General features: G+C 43.5%; 1 protein-coding gene across 1 annotated transcript in view; it reads left to right on the top strand.

Annotated features, from left to right (window-relative positions):
* RFFL (ring finger and FYVE like domain containing E3 ubiquitin protein ligase) overlaps nucleotides 1-16,251 on the top strand; it is a 29,849-nt gene that overhangs the window by 3,555 nt on the left and 10,043 nt on the right. Inside the window, exon 2 of the mRNA XM_069971191.1 lies at nucleotides 16,022-16,197. Coding sequence (XP_069827292.1) covers nucleotides 16,030-16,197 — 168 coding nt within the window. The 5' untranslated portion in view covers nucleotides 16,022-16,029. The remainder of the gene's footprint in view (nucleotides 1-16,021; nucleotides 16,198-16,251) is intronic.

The following is a 16,251-nucleotide window of genomic DNA, read 5'->3' on the forward strand; positions in this document are numbered from 1 at the left end:
CATTTGTTGTCAGAGCTGCTTTTTTTTTTTTTGTACGTTTGTTTCACTTAGACAAAAAAGTTGAACAGTTGTCTGTACCATTTATATTCATAACATATTTCCCAGGCAGGTTACATACTATAGACAAGTGCTTCACTTTCCTTGTGGGGTCATTAGAGTGTCTAAGGGTGGGGCTTCTTTTTGGCACTTTAAAGGGGTTATCCAGCGCTACAAAAACATGGCCACTTTCCCCCTACTGTTGTCTCCAGTTCAGGTGTGGTTTGTAATTAACCCATAGCTGCACCAGGACGTTATTGAACGTCCTCGTGCCGCTATGGGAGTTCAGAGGGGGGTCGCGCGGCGACCCCCCCTCTGAACTGCCGCGATCCCGGGTGCCGCATGTAGCCCGGAATCGCGGCTATTAGCGGGCACGGTCTGATCGCCGTGCACGCTAATTAAGTACTTAGAAGCAGCTGTCAAAGTTGACAGCTGCTTCTAAATACTTGCTGATATGCATCCCTGGTGGTCTAGTGGGGGGATCGCCCCTCTGCGGCGCGATTGCGGGGGGGCGATCCCCGCATCCATCCCGGGCCGGGGTCTGCTCCGTAATGGCGCTGATCCCGGCTCGGCATTCTATTGCTTTTGGCTGCAGCAGCCAAAAGTAATAGAACACCGATCTCATGGATTCATGCAGTATAACTATACTGCATGGATCTCTATGAGAGATCAGAGTGCATATACTAGAAGTCCCCCAGGGGGAATAACCCCAACCCCAGGGGGGCTTCTAGTATATGTGTAAAGTAAAAGAACAATGTATTTTTAATAACACAAAATCCCCTCCCCTAATAAGTCTGAATCACCCCCCTTTCCCCATTTTATAAATAAAAATAAAAAAATAAATTAATAAACAAACATGTTTGCTATCGCCGCGTGCGTAATCGCCCGAACTATTAATTAATCACATTCCTGATCTCACACGGTAAACGGTGTCAGCACAAAAAAATCCCAAAGTGCAAGATTGCGCATTTTTGGTCGCATCAAATCCAGAATAATTGTAATAAAAAGCGATCAAAAAGTCATATATGCGCAATCAAGGTACCGATAGAAAGATCACATCATGGCGCAAAAAATGACTCCTCACACAGACCCATAGACCAAAGGATAAAAGCGCTATAAGCCTGGGAATGGAGCGATTTTAAGGAACATATATTTTCTTTAAAAGGTTTTAATTTTTTACAAGCCATCAAATCAAATAAAAGTTATACATGTTACATATCGTTGTAATCGTAACAACTTAAGGAACATATATAACGAGTCAGTTTTACCCCAGGGCGAACATAGTAAAAACAACCCCCCCCCCCAAATTAAAAAAAAACATTTTTTTTTTTCAATTTCACCACACATATAATTTTTTTTCTGGTTTCCCGGCACATTTTAGGCAAAAATTACATCTGCCATAGCAAAGTACAATTAGTTGCGCAAAAAATAAGGGCTCATTTGGGTCTCTAGGTGGAAAAATGCAGGCGCTATGGCCTTATATACACGAGGAGGGAAAAACGAAAACGCAAAAATGAAAACTGGCTGTGTCCCCTAAGGGTTAAAGGGGTTATCCAGCACTACAAAAACATGGCCACTTTCTTCCAGAGACAGCACTACTCATGTCTCCAGTTCAGGTGTGGTTTGTAATTAAAGGGGTTATCCAGCGCTACAAAAACATGGCCACTTTCCCCCTACTGTTGTCTCCAGATTGGGTGGGGTTTTGAAACTCGGTTCCATTGAAGTAAATGGAGTTTAATTGCAAACCGCACCTGAATTGGAGACAACAGTAGGGGGAAAAGTGGCCATGTTTTTGTAGCGCTGGATAACCCCTTTAATTACAAACCACACCTGAACTGGAGACATGAGTAGTGCTGTCTCTGGAAGAAAGTGGTCATGTTTTTGTAGCGCTGGATAACCCCTTTAAGCGTGCCCAGTGCTGCTTTATTTGGGGGGACTATTGACCTCCATTCTTATGATTGATAGTTTCTAGTAGTCTGATCCCCCACTACATACTGCTGCCTGCGTCATCCACAAGAGCCCTTGTAAAAGTACACATAGTAGCTGGACGGAGGCTGAAAGGAAGCAGTTTTGGCCGTCACTGGTGAGCAAAGGTCTATGTATACATATGACCAATGCATGGGGAGCGTTACACCAAATAGGCTCTGTGATGACAGTGTGAACTCTGCCTTACTGAGATAGTTTGAAGTCTTATCTGCTGAGTTATACATTTATATACTGTTTATTAGTCTACGTTATGGCTGACAAAGGTCTGACTGTTAGTTGTGGTGTTCAGTGTCCTTCTTTATGGCCGTGCTGCTAGATGACGGGTCTGTGTAATCCATATAATTACTATAATCTGTAGATATCTTGTACTCTGGACGCCGTCCTAGTTCCCCAGTAATGTATAGATGAACTCTCCAGCACACGTTTTAGTCAGCTTTCATTCATGCCACATGCAGCGGATTTGTACGCCCTATTAATATACTCTTTATACTGTAATCTTGTGTGGAATATGGACAAAAAATGAACATGGTCTTCCAGGTGTGAATGGTTTGATGACATGAAGAGGTCTGTCGCAGGTAGATCGGTGTCAGGTTCAGCTCCAATAGTGATCTCTCACCTTACCGTATTATAGGATTACTGCAGCTTACAGGAGGAGTAACACTTAGAAGTATATTATAGGGGGAAAAATTGTATTTGGCTAATGTGTTACAAAAATTGCCTATTTATTTCATAGGGCGCCATGTATTGTTTTACTACTGTAGTGGTTCTGCAGGGGATACAAGGTATCCAAGCAGCAAATTCCAGCAATATAAACATACTATATACAGAATAGGGGATCAGTGTCAGAGTGGGATACTACCTCTGGGGTCCCTGGTGGTCGGAAGATAGCATTTGGCTATGCTGACCCATTGCTCCACCCAGTAGACTGGTTTTCATTCTCGTGATTGCACAGACACTTATCTCCTGTCCTGTAGATAGGAGGTACATTTTCATCACTGGAATACCCCTTTAAGTCTGGGTTCACACTTAGTAGTTGATCAGTACTTTAGGCCAAAATGAGGAGTGGTAGTGACAGGGGGGGGGGAAATAATAATAGGAAAAAAATTAAAATGTTCTCTTTTTTTTGTGTCCTCAACTCACTCTTAGGCTACTATTACATGGAACGACAATTGGCCGAATCAGTCCTATCCGGCCGATTATCGTTCCGTGTAATAAACTTAATGATCAGCCGATGACAATGATCATCGGCTGATTGTTAATATAATGTAAATATAATTGTCAGGCACCGACCACGCATCGCTGCGTGTAATAGCGGTGTGCAGCTGGCGGCTGACTATATGCAAAGTGCATACATTACCTATCCATGGTCCGGGGCTCCTCCTGCACTCTGCTTCTTCCCGGGTCCTGCACGTTGCAGCTTCAGAGCGACCTTGTCTTAGCTGACGGGCCGCTTAGCCAATCACTGGCCGATTGGCTGAGCGCGCAGGACCCGGGAGAAGCGGACCACAAGAGGAGCCCTGGACCATGGATAGCTAATGTATGCAGTTTAAGGAAGGGCTGCAAGGAGATCGGTAACAATGTCCTTGCAGCCCTTGTTAAACGTTTATCGGGCCGTGTAATAGGCCAAGTAAACGAACGCCAATCTAGCAGATCGGCGCTCGTTTACAGTTATTATTGGGCTCCCATCGTGCATGTAATAGTACCATTAGTTATGGATAAAAATATTGAGCAATATGCTGCCTTTAAACATTAGTATTTATGTCATCTTATTGCTGGGGTTCTCTTCATAGGAATCATGTGAAGTAGACAACATATTATATATCAGTTGCATTGTGATCTGTAAGGTCCCCTTCGCTTCTCATCTCTAAGGTCCACAATTACAGATAGTACTGTACCCATTGATTTCTATACACCTCAGTATTTGTTATTGCTCTGTGCTAGGGCCGGCATCTCCCCTGCAAAAAATACTGACCTACCATTGCACTGCCCGTATCTGCTGCACAGATTTGCCCATCGAAATCAATGGGCCCTTGCAAATTGCAGACAGCTTACTGACTGACAAAGCAGTAAGCTGTCAAAAGAATCCTCGGTTCACAGATCTTTGCAGATTGCTTGACTTGTTTTCAGATCCAAACGGCTTGCAGTTGAATGCCGAGTGTTTTCTGAAGTTCTCTCAACGCTGTGTATTCTTTTCAGTCTGACACAGTGCTCTCTGCTGCCACCTCTGTCCCTGACAGGAACTGTCCAGAGCAGGAGAGGTTTTCTGTGAGGATTTCTTACTACTCTGGACAGTTCCTGTCACAGACAGAAGTGGCAGCAGAGAGCACTATATCAGACTGGAAAGAATACACCACTTTCTGTAGGGCATACAGCAGCTGATGAGTGCTGCAAGACTTGAGATTTTTAAATAGAACTAATTTACAAATCTGTATAACTTTCTGATACCAGTTTGAAAACCTAATTTTTTATCTGGAGTACCCCTTTAATTGTAGTGTTTCTGCTACAACAAATCAGTTGAATTAACATAAATTTTCTATGAAAGATGTGTTAAATAGAAGCCTAAGAACAATCAAGGTATGCTTAAAATGTTTAAATGGTATAGATTTTTTTTTTTTTTTTATTTACACATCCAAAAATGTATAGAAGTATATAGCTAGACATGCTCGGCCTAACTTTGCCTGTGGTTGGAGTGTTGGCTTTGTATAAATTTTTAATACACCAAAAGTTTCTGGTTCATTCAGTGTCATGTTGGGAGCTATGTAAAACCCTTGTAATCCCACCTCTGGAGCTGGCAGAAAAATCCTCACAAACAAGTCTGACCAGTCTGTAAGCCATACTTAAGCTAGGCAAGATTTCTAAGTCGAATGGTGTAGAAACACATCACATGTGTGTTCTGCTTCTGGTAAAGCCTATTGCTGAGAATGAGCACACTAAAAAATTTTGGATCCCCATAATGTATATTTTATGAGAATGGAGATAATTGGTAGCGGGATTATAAGAAAGACTGAAGAAAAGTGGTAAGAACGAGGAACGATCAGATGCGCCATCTGTGCACTAATGAAATATTTAGCACAACTTTGTCTATGAAGAATATAGATTGTGCTAAAATGTACAGTGAAACAATGTAAACCTGGTGTGACAACAGCTTCTTGTACAATAGGGTGTTTACATGTAAGTCATGTAGTTTAAAGTGACACTGTCACCCCCTTTTTGCATCCTTTCTGCACAGGTGTAAAGGGTAATTTTGCAGTTTTCATACCTTATTTTATATCATACGCCATGGGGCTTGTTCCAGTAAAAAGTTCTTTTATCTGTGGATTGTGCTACTTGGGTGGGGCTCCACGCTTGCAGCACCACTAAGCCCTGCCCACATTGCCTCCGTCTAACCCCCCCCGTGATGTCATCGGCGCATAGCCCATTGGTGTGGGCCAACCTAGTGGGGGTGGGACCTAGACCTTAAGGCTGGTCCTTCTAATGGCCACTGAAAGACAGGACCTATGCGCCAGTGATGTCACAGAGAGGGCGAGGCTACGGTGGCGATGTGACCGCGAAGCTCTGCCCAGAGAGCACAATCCGCAGATTATAAAAGATCACTTTTTACTTAAACAAGCCCCATGACGTATGATATAAAATAAGGTATGAAAAGTGCTAAATTTACCCATTACATGTGTGTAGAGAAGTCATAATGCAAAAAGGGGGTGACAGTGTCACTTTAAGACTTTATTCACACTGCATTGGCTGTGAATGTTCCACATAGGCACCAGGAAAGCCTCAGTACATATGGAATCTCATTGCATTTAAAAAAAAAAAAAAAAAAAAAAAAAAAAAAAAAAATATATATATATATATATATATATATATATATATATATATATATATATATATATAATCTCACACTCTTGACATACATTGGAGCCATAGACGTTGATGGACACCTACACATAGACTCTATTTACACTGCACAGTGTACATTTTATGTAAGCCTAAAAAACCTCATAAAATGTATTAAAGGGGTACTCACTCCAGAGGCTAAAAACCTGTTGCTTTAGTAAAAGAAGGGACCGTAGACTTACTCATTGCACAGAACACAATGACTTTGGATGAGCTGCTCATTTGCTCAATAAGAGAAATGGGGGGAGATTTATCAAACTGGTGTAAAGTAGAATTGTCTTAGTCGCCCCTAGGAACCAATCAGATTCCACTTTTCTTTCCTCACAGATTCTTTGAAAAATGAAAGGTGGAATCTGATTGGTTGCTAGGGGCAACTAAGCCAATTCTACTTTACACCAGTTTGATACATCTCCCCCCTGGTCTCTCTGGCCCCCATATTCTAATCTCGTGGTTATTGACCTTACCTTTGAGGCTGGAGGCAGCCTCATCACTGAACACCAGCCTGTCAGCATTTGTCCTCTTCCAATCGTCCCGGCAAGTCGCAGCCTTCCAGTTTCTCATCTGCTTACATCTCCTGAATATGGTGTTATCTGTCTAGTCTACTATGTAAGATACACCTATACTAGTCAGGCTGCTTGACATTCTAGTACATGATGGCCCATATCCTGTTCACCTAGTGGTTTTGAAAGGCTTCACCCAACATGAACAGTTTACTGAGTGGCACCCCCTCCCCCATCTTGCAGTTTACTTATTGATTTACTTTTGCCCTGGTGACGCCATCTTATGTCACACTATGGAAGCAGACTTCAAATTTGGCAGAAAATATAAGCTGCGCTGTGATTGGTGGCTATGGGTTTGCTTCGATTTTTAATCACTTGCCTTTTACCACTAATATTACATTACCTGCAGGCGTTTACTTTTGCATCCTTCTTTTTATTAATTGTTCAGTACTAGATCAGCACTCATTGGGTAACGGGCCTCTCTGCCTGTCAATCATCCCCACCAAACGTGCTGAACGGCAGAGAGCAGTGACTACACACGAGCGGGGAGCTGCCCAGATGACTACTTGCCCGCCTCTGCCTGCAGCGTGCCTGGGGATTGAAGCTTAATTTTCTCCTGTATAAAGCTTCTGCTGCAGCCACGGCCGGTACGTGCCACTAGCTGCACAGGAGCTTTAAACTGTGCTCTAAGGAACCATATTGGGAATTGGGCTGATTGGTTCCCTTTAAGCCTGTAGACTTGCCCCCCCCCCCCCCCCCCAACACACACACGCACATCCTGTAGATTCTCCCCTGTCCTCCCCCCTCCTTGTCCATTCCAACATCTGAGCTGTTACAAAGTAGGGGCCTGTTCACACTGAGCTCTCTACCACGGAATCCCACCTGACTCAATTCTTTAAACAGAGGCCTGCAAGCCCTCCCATAGACACACTACTTGACACTGAGTCAGGCGGAATTCCGTGGCAGAGAGCTCCACCATGGAATTCCGCCGAATTTGCTCAGTGTGAACAGGCCCTAGCAGTAATGCTGCATCAACTTTGAGTCTGGTGACTGCTGGATCTTCCAGTGCACCGTCCTGTTTGCACTTAAAAGCCTTCTTCAGCCAGTGATTTTCTAGGCTGTGAATTGCAAGGAACATTGTTCAGAGAAAAATGACACCGACCCACCTAGCATTTTCCTGAATTGCCAGATGGGAAGTCCGGCCCTGGATGTTACTTTATATAAGAAAATCTAAAAATTCTGGTGTTAGAGGGAGAGGAACAGCTTATCACATTTGCCTTGGAAAGCAGCAGGAAGGAATAAAGTTAATATTACTGCACTTTTGTATTACTGCACTAAACTCTTGCAAGTCTTGAAGTGTACTTTAGTGCAGCTAGATAATGCTACTTACTTCAAGGGCTGACCGCAGGTCATGTACTGGGTACACTGGCCAGGTTACATGTACATTAGAGCATCATATGTTTAGAGGATGAGTTGACATTATATTTCAGTTACCAGGATTAGTGGGCGGAGTGTGTTATCGCTTTTCTTTCTGTGGCTTCACAGTTCTCATCTACAGCGAGACGTCTATAGCTCAGACAGCTATTCAATACCATAGAACAAGTCGCTGTTAAATTTAACCTTATGATTTGTTAGATGGAAGGCCAGAGAGGATGTTACAGGAGTCCAAGCGAGAGATAATGATGGTGTCCCAGCAGTTTTGTTGAGTTAGGGGTGAGAAAAGAGCGGATTTGGGAAATGTTTTTGAGGTAAAGGCAGAAGGAGGTGGTCAGGGTTTGAATGTGTGGTTTAAAAGACAGGGTAGAATCGGAGGTGCGCTTACAGAAAAAAAAAAAAAAAACCCGAACGCTCAGCCTGCTGAATTTTGTAAAAACTGCCACGGAGCCAAAAAAAAAGTGGAAAAAAACCCTGCAAATAAGTGAATTCCATTGACTTACTGCTAACATCTGACCATGGCGTTTTTGTAAAAATTTTAGCCAGTGTGAAAAGGAAGGAAGGAAGGACGGATTTCTTCCATATGTGACTACAGGGACTCACACAGCAGAAATGCTAGTTGCGTGTTGAGAACGGATAGATTTGTAGTAATCTGGATCCTTTAGGGATAAAAGGATTAGAGTGGATTGTGTAATTTAGAAATGTGTCAGCTTGAGCGACAGATCCAGGTGTATGTTTATTTCTTGCATGTATTATGAGACTTGGGGAGGACTTTGAGGTAACTATTGTACCTTTTTGAAATGGTGTTACTGAAAATATGCAACGCACATCAGCAAGAAGTCATAGATTTTTGTGCAAACCAGACAGTTTACTCGGATATCTTTTTGCCGATGTACGGTCTGCTCGCCTGATGGGTGCAAAGAATAGTAATTCATGGCAAAAAGCTATGCCAACTCAAAGTCAGTGAGACGCAGATCTCACAATCTGACCCCCCAAACCACTTGTACCTTTGGATAGCTGCTTTTAATCCAAGATCTGTCCTGGGGTCCGTTCAGCAGGTGATGCAGTTATTGTCCTAAAAAACAACTTTTAAACTTGCAGCCCCGTGCCCAAAGGAAGTCTCAATAAATCCGGTGTAGGACTTGAGGGCAGGGATTTAGGTAACACTGATGTACAGATACGCCTCCTTTGTTTTTATTGTTGTGGTGCGGCATTGTTTAAGCAGGTACTTTGAGGGATGTTTACTGATGGTGATTATTGCACTTCAGGTGCCCCTAATGTGCTTAGCATTCCTTTCTAAAGGTCTTACGCGGTCCTATCGGGGAGATCATCTCTCATTTGCAGATCCTTAGGAGGATGTGTAGCTGACTAACAATGCTGTAAATAGTGGCACAAAAGGTCAGCGATCAGCAGACGACCAATAATAATTCAGGGGGACAAAGTTCATCATGGGTCATGTGATCTCATTGGTGCTAGATTTCAGGACCTACAAATTGGCTGCTGGTTTTTAAAGACATGAGCCGATTTTTTTTATTTTTATTTTTTTATTTTTTTTTTATTAATGTGCGTTCCTAGAATTAATCTGAGAATTGTCCCGTGTAAAAGAGACGGGGTTTAGTCCTATGACAGTGGGGTTGCAGGGCCATTCTGTGGCCTCCCTTCCCTGCTTGCGCTGGCTTTTCAAGGTTGGCGTTCGCTGACCGGCACAGTGATCTTTTAGTGTTGGGACTCGTGTATCAGAGACCTGCACGTGGTACATGAGGCAATATGGTTTGATCAAATTATATACTAACTTCTGATGGTTTTTAATGTAGCTGAACAAGCTTTCGTATCAACCATGGGTGCGATGTGCAGCCATTTCTGTCCTCTAGGCTTGTGTGTGTGTGCGCGTGTATAAATAAATATATATATATAATATAATTATAGCTGTCCACTTGTAAGTGTATGGTCCTCTACCATTCAGTGAAGGTGATGGCACCTAAGGACAAACCTGAGATGTAAGAATGGCTTTTTGGGCAGTCCATTTATTTCTAGTATTCTCCTTGGCTAGTAATGACTCCAGTGCTCAGCATAGAGCAGGCACGTCCAAACTTTTTTCGAAGAGTGCCAAATTTGATGAAGTGAACATGTGCGAGGGCCGACCATTTTACATGCTACATGCTATATGCTTTATAACACAGGCAGATAATAGCAAGCTGGATACCTGGGGGGCCGTAAAAGTTCGGAACGCGGGCCGCAAATGGCCCTCCGGCCGGACTTTGGACATGCCTGGCATAGAGCATGTTATTTTCAGGTCTTGCTCTAAAGAATCTTACAAGATTACAATTGTCTTGTGGTATAAGTCACCTTGACTGATTAGGTGAGAAGATGACTTTCGGACGCCTCCTGCCCAGCAGGTGCACAACAATATATTCCCCCTGTCATTGTGGCCGGCATAAGATCTGTTGCAGTTCATGTGGTGATGTAAGGTACTGTACATTGTTCCTTCAGGGGTTCTTTTCTTCCCTGTTCAACTGGTTTAACCTGAATTCCCCTCCCAGCCGGGGATTTGTGGGACATGAGCTTATCATCTGACAGTGTGGCAGGCGTTCAGTGTAACCGGATCTGGCAGTACAGTTACAGTACATGGGAGGCGTAGCTTTCGGCTTTGCAGTGTTGACACAAGAAGCATTCTGTGTTTGCATAAATGTGTCTCTTTGTTTCAGAGATATCTGGTTGTTACACAGAAATGTATACAGTGTGAACTGTCTTTGTGTCGTTGCTCTGCATTGATTTGCTCAGGACTATCTTCATACATTTAGATTTTCTGTGACTTTGATTGTATCTTGGTGCCTTAGTAAAGGAATCATAGCAGTAGTGTGTGTGTGTGTGTGTGTGTGTGTGTGTGTTTAAAAAAAAAAAGAACATGATATATTTTCTTTTAGTGTCAGGGTGAAAAAAAGAATGTGGTTTTGTTACCCTGGTAGAAATGCTTGATTTTGTTTTTCTTTGCCTTATAGTGAAATAGTTCAGTGTCCAGTATTAGTAAGTGTACTCACTGTATATACTGACAGCAGCTCCCTGTGTATCTCATAGAGCTAAAATCAGACTCCACTCCTCCCTGCTCTGTGGCGAGTCTGTCCATAAGATAGCTGGCATGGAGGAGCATGTGACCGAGCCCTGTCCCCCAGTGTCCACCACTGAGCCTTTTATATGTCTATGGAGGACACTTGGGGTGGGGCATGGTCACATGCTCCTCCATGTCAGCCATCTTATGAACAGATTCACCACAGAGCCAGGCAGCACAGTCTGGAGGAGGGGAGTCTGATTTTACCTCAATGAGGTACACATGAAGCTGCTGTCAGTATATACAGTGAGTAAATTTACTAATACTGTATACTGAACTATTTTACTATAAAGTGGCCAGCCCCTTTAAAGCTACTCTGTACCCGCAATCTGACCCCCCCTCCAAACCACTTGTACCTTCGGATAGCTGCTTTTAATCCAAGATCTCTCCTGGGGTCCGTTCAGAAGGTGATGCAGTTATTGTCCTAAAAAACAACTTTTAAACTTGCAGCCCCGTGCCCAAAGGGAGTATGTGTGCCCTAACTTTGCACCACCCCTCCGTCCCTCCTCAGATCTTGGACAGTGTCACTTTAACCTTTTTGTTTTGGTCGTTTTATAGTTAGTGATTTTTGAACCATGTGTCAGTTCGGGATTACACCTGTGCCAGTGCACAACGTCTGTGGACAATGAGTGGGTGTTTGTGATAAGACTGTCATTACACATTATAATATTTACTTACCTCTGAGCAATAAAATTAGCTACATGCAGTTGCTATGGCTTGCTCTTCCCCTCCCATTTGTGTATATAATACAGTAATTACATTGATCGCTAGTTAATAGCCTAGTTGTATTCAATTAAATAACATTGATTCCTGAGCTTCAGTGGCCTGGGGGCATGCTCACTGCCTAGTGCCAGATGGTTATAGATGGCTTGTATTTATCCACTATTAGATGTGAAGCACGGTGACTAGTCTAGTTCACTAGGGGGCAATTTTACAGTTTTCGTTTCTGTACCCATATCCATGTTATATTTATGTTACTAAAAACTCTCAATGTTTATCACCTTATTCTGAAAAAGGTAAAAAATACGTAAATATTTAGAAGTCATATGACCAAAGTGACTTAGGAAGGAGATTTAGAAGAGCCAGGGGCCCTCTACATCTAGACATTTATTTCTGACCCAATTGCTGTCTGTGGAAGTTGTCCTTACCTGGCAGATTATTGTTCCGTGTTTTAAAGGGGTAGTGCGGCGGTAAACAATTATTCACAGAATAACACACATTACAAAGTTATACAACTTTGTAATGTATGTTATGTCTGTGAATGGCCCCCTTCCCCGTGTCCCCCCCCCCCCCACAACTGTGTACCCGGAAGTGTGGTGCGCTATACATACCTGTCACGTGCCGACTCGTCTGCGATGTCGTCTTCGGACAGCCCGGCCGAATCCCTCTGAGCGTCCTGAGTGCCGGCCGCCCTCTTCAGCGTCATCGGCTGCTCAGCCGCGATTGGCTGAGCACAGTTTTGCTCAGCCAATCGCGGCTGAGCAGCCGATGACTTCAAAATCGTTAATCGTACGATCGGGCCAATAATCGCCTCGTGTAAACTTAGCATTAGGGTGCGTTTACACAGAGAGATTTATCTGACAGATTTTGGAAGCCAGGAATGGATTTGAAAAAGAGTGTAGATCCCAGGCTTTCCTTTATGACCTGATCACTGTTTATAGTCTGTTCCAGGCTTTGGCTTCAAAGATCTGTCAGATAAATCGGTCTGTGTAAACGCACCATAATACGGCCCTTAAGGTCTATTTAAATATACAGTTAAATCCCTAATGTGAGTGGAAGATGAACAATGATTTGATATTTATATCAAAAGATAAATCACTACAAAACTTTGTAAATCTGATTGTAATTAACGACTGTCGTTCTGTGTAAAATGGGGGACGATTTCAGGTTAATAAGTGATCTTGTTTGTGATTATTTATCGTTAATGGTTAAAAATCACTTTATCTAGGAGGACCCTTAATATGGTTTTGTAAAATAGTAAGTGTACTCCTATTGATCTCTGCAAATGGCCTGAGTAATATTTGCTGTGTACCTCGTAGAGCTAAAATCCGACTCCCCTCCTCCAGACTGTGTTGCCTTGCTCTGTAGTGATTCTATCCATAAGATGGCCGACATGGAGGAGCATGTGACCATGCCCTGCCCTCCAGTGTCCACCACTGAGCCTGTATATGCCTATGAAGGACCCTGGGGGTGGGGCATGGTCACATGCTCCTCCATGTCAGCCATCTTATGGACAGCCTCACCACATAGCAGGACAGCACAACCTGGAGGAGGGGACCAATCAAAGTGACCAACCCCTTTAAACTCGAATGATATGATTTCGAGCCCAATAATTGTCCTGGGTAACAGGGCCTTTGGTCAAATGACTCAACATCTCAGTCTAAAACTAGGCAGACATCTACGGGATCTCCCTAGATTGTGTCATTGCGTATACAAACACAGCAGGGATCTTCCAGTGCTTGGCACTGCCTGTAACAACTGTGGCTCTGGTTAGTTGGTCATCACCCATAAAATACACTGTGATATATGATCATGAGGGGAAAAGTGAAAGTAGAAAAGAAGTCAGTGTTTGTACCCCGCCTTGTTGCCTCGCAGTATAAGGATGCTGAAGTCGTACGGTTCAGTCATTTGACAAGTGTAGATAAGACTAAGACCAGAAGGCCCTGAAGGAAGCCGCAGCTATTGGGTAAGTGAGGCTGCCCTTACGGACCTTTTATGATTCATGTCGTGTGCATGGAGCTGGTTTATTTCTTTTACTGCGACCGTTTCCTGCATTTACTTCTCTCGTCAGCTCAAGGTCTCTTCCTGTTTCTTAAGGCCCTATTCCACGGGCCGACTGACAGGAGCAAACGAGTGCTATTAGCGCTTGTTTGCTCCTTGTTCCCCGCTGGAATAGCGGCAGCAGCAAGCAGGTGAGTCTGGGGGGGGGGGGGGGGCGGGGAGGGTTGCCCAGGGCATTGCATCGCTGATCGTCCAGGCAGCCCATAGGATACAGCAGTGTCTGCTGCCGACGCTCCTATTCCACGGAGCGACGGCAGCAGATCGTTGCTGTATCAGTCGTTTGTCTTTCAACATGTTTGAAAGACAAACGACACAACAATCAGCCGACATGAATGATGTTGGCTGATCGTTGCTTTCACGTCCACGGGATGATTATCGGCCGAATACGGCCGATAATCGTTCCGTGGAATAGGGCCTTTAGATAGTTTATCATGATCTGGCAGTCTTGTAACACTGTAAACTTTGCATTGTCACCGTGACTGTTTGTTCTTCTTTGCGAATCAATAAAAAAGAGGTTTACCATGAATTTACCCTATGGTATCCTTGCACCCTCGGTAGCTGTTTGGCAAGTAATTATCGGTCCCATCCTCGCCATATACTTATACGCTCACTCTGGCCGAGCACATAGGTGTTCTCAACTGCAGCCTGATTCCTCTGGTGGTGGCTTATCTCCCCTGAGAACTAAAGAATTGGCTGTCAAATATTATCATGTCTGATCCTTATTTTCTTGAATATCAGGGAACATTTATTTAGCAGTTCTTTCAGGAATTTATAAATTTATAAATGACCAATTATCTCATTCAGCCCATAATCTGCCCCTGTAAAAGTGTTAGCGATCAGCTAAAAAACGAAAAAACTCCTGCTCGTTGGCTGGTAGAAATTTTTGAGCAGGCGTTAAAAACATTGTTTACCTGCTGCATATCTCTCTGTGTAAACAGGTGATGTGTGGTCGATAGCATTGTACTTAAAGCGACGCTGTACCGGCACCTTGCCGCCCCTGAATTGCCGGCACAGTGTTGTGAAGCTCCTCACGCCATCCCCGGATCGGCCTGTCTCCCGGCGCCAGCGGATCGGGGCCGGCAAGGTGCTGGCACGGAGTTGCTTTAAATGACTGCACAAACTATACAGAGATCATTAGTTGACCGAGCAGCTCAATTAGCTGTGCTGTGTAAAGGCAATGCAAGCGGGGGCGGATCATGCTGATTTGCGGCCTGGACAGCTAAAGATTGCGCTATCTAAAAAGGATCCTAAGTACATTGCAGCTCTAGGAAATGGTCAGTATGTTTGAGGTCAGACACTTGGGCAGACAATCGTTAAAGAAAAAACTCTCATGAACAAAAGAAAAACAGGGGGTGCGGGGAGATCGATCAAAACACAGCAGAGACACATCATGTGTTTCTCAACATCAGTAATCTAGGAATATTGCCCCCTGGGAAAACAAATATGCAAGAATACTGTGGAGAAACCATCATGTTTCAGTGAGCTAGAAGGAACTTTCAAGGAAAGAGGGGTCTCCAGTCAAGGGAACCACCTTCCAACAGTCCAGCATGACATAACCTAGGAGATACACAAGCAAGGTACACAGCTGTTTCTGGGTATTTGCCCCTCATCAGTGTAGTGGATCAGGGAAATTAACCAAAACACTGCGGAGACACTATCACTTGTTTCTCAACATCCGTCAATCCAGGAACATTGCCCCCTGGGAAGACAGATATGCAAGGATACTGTGGAGACACCACCACATATTTTTTAACATCAGTGAGCTAACTTAATCTACCGGGAAGGAACAACTAAGCCAAGGGGCCCCAAATAGCCTGAAACAGCCAACCAAGCCAATGCCCCAAAACAGCTGTTTGTGGATAGAGACCCTGTTTGGGTATTTCCAAGGTGATGTCATGCTTGGCTGTGACTTGTTGGAGGGTAGTTTCCTTAACTGGAGAACCAACCCCCCCGGTTGTTCCTTCCGGGTAGAAGGTCTGGATAGTTCACTTACATTGAGAAGCACGTGATGGTGTCTCCACAGTGTTTTTGCATGTTTGACTTACTGTATATACACAAGTATAGTTTTGTTTTTTTTTTGTTTTTTTTTTCCATGGTGGAAGTTTGGGAAATATCCGCTTGTTATAGAATTGCTTTTGTTGTTTCAATAATAAGTCATATTATATTATTTGGTTATTAGGTCACTTGTAATGTTCTGTGGCAAGTCACATATCTTTGTTGGTAATGTAACTTGTGTTATTAGGTTTCCTAATCCTTTTTTTTTTTTTTTTTTTTTTTTTTTTTGCAGGTGTGATTATGTGGGCTGCTTGCTGTAACTGGTTTTGTGTAGATACTGAGCCCGAAGAGATCCCTCCAAATGCAAGAACACATGATCGCCCCAATCAGAACGTCAGGACTTCTCCTCCAGTTATAGAAAGTACCTGTAAAGCTTGTGGTACCAGACTACAGAGCACCACTAGAAAAGTAAGTGCTTAAATCTTCTAATTTAAGCATTCATTGAAATAACAGTAACTTTTG

The sequence above is a fragment of the Dendropsophus ebraccatus genome, chromosome 5, assembly GCF_027789765.1.
Source record: "Dendropsophus ebraccatus isolate aDenEbr1 chromosome 5, aDenEbr1.pat, whole genome shotgun sequence".
Classification (NCBI taxonomy): Eukaryota; Metazoa; Chordata; class Amphibia; order Anura; family Hylidae; genus Dendropsophus; species Dendropsophus ebraccatus.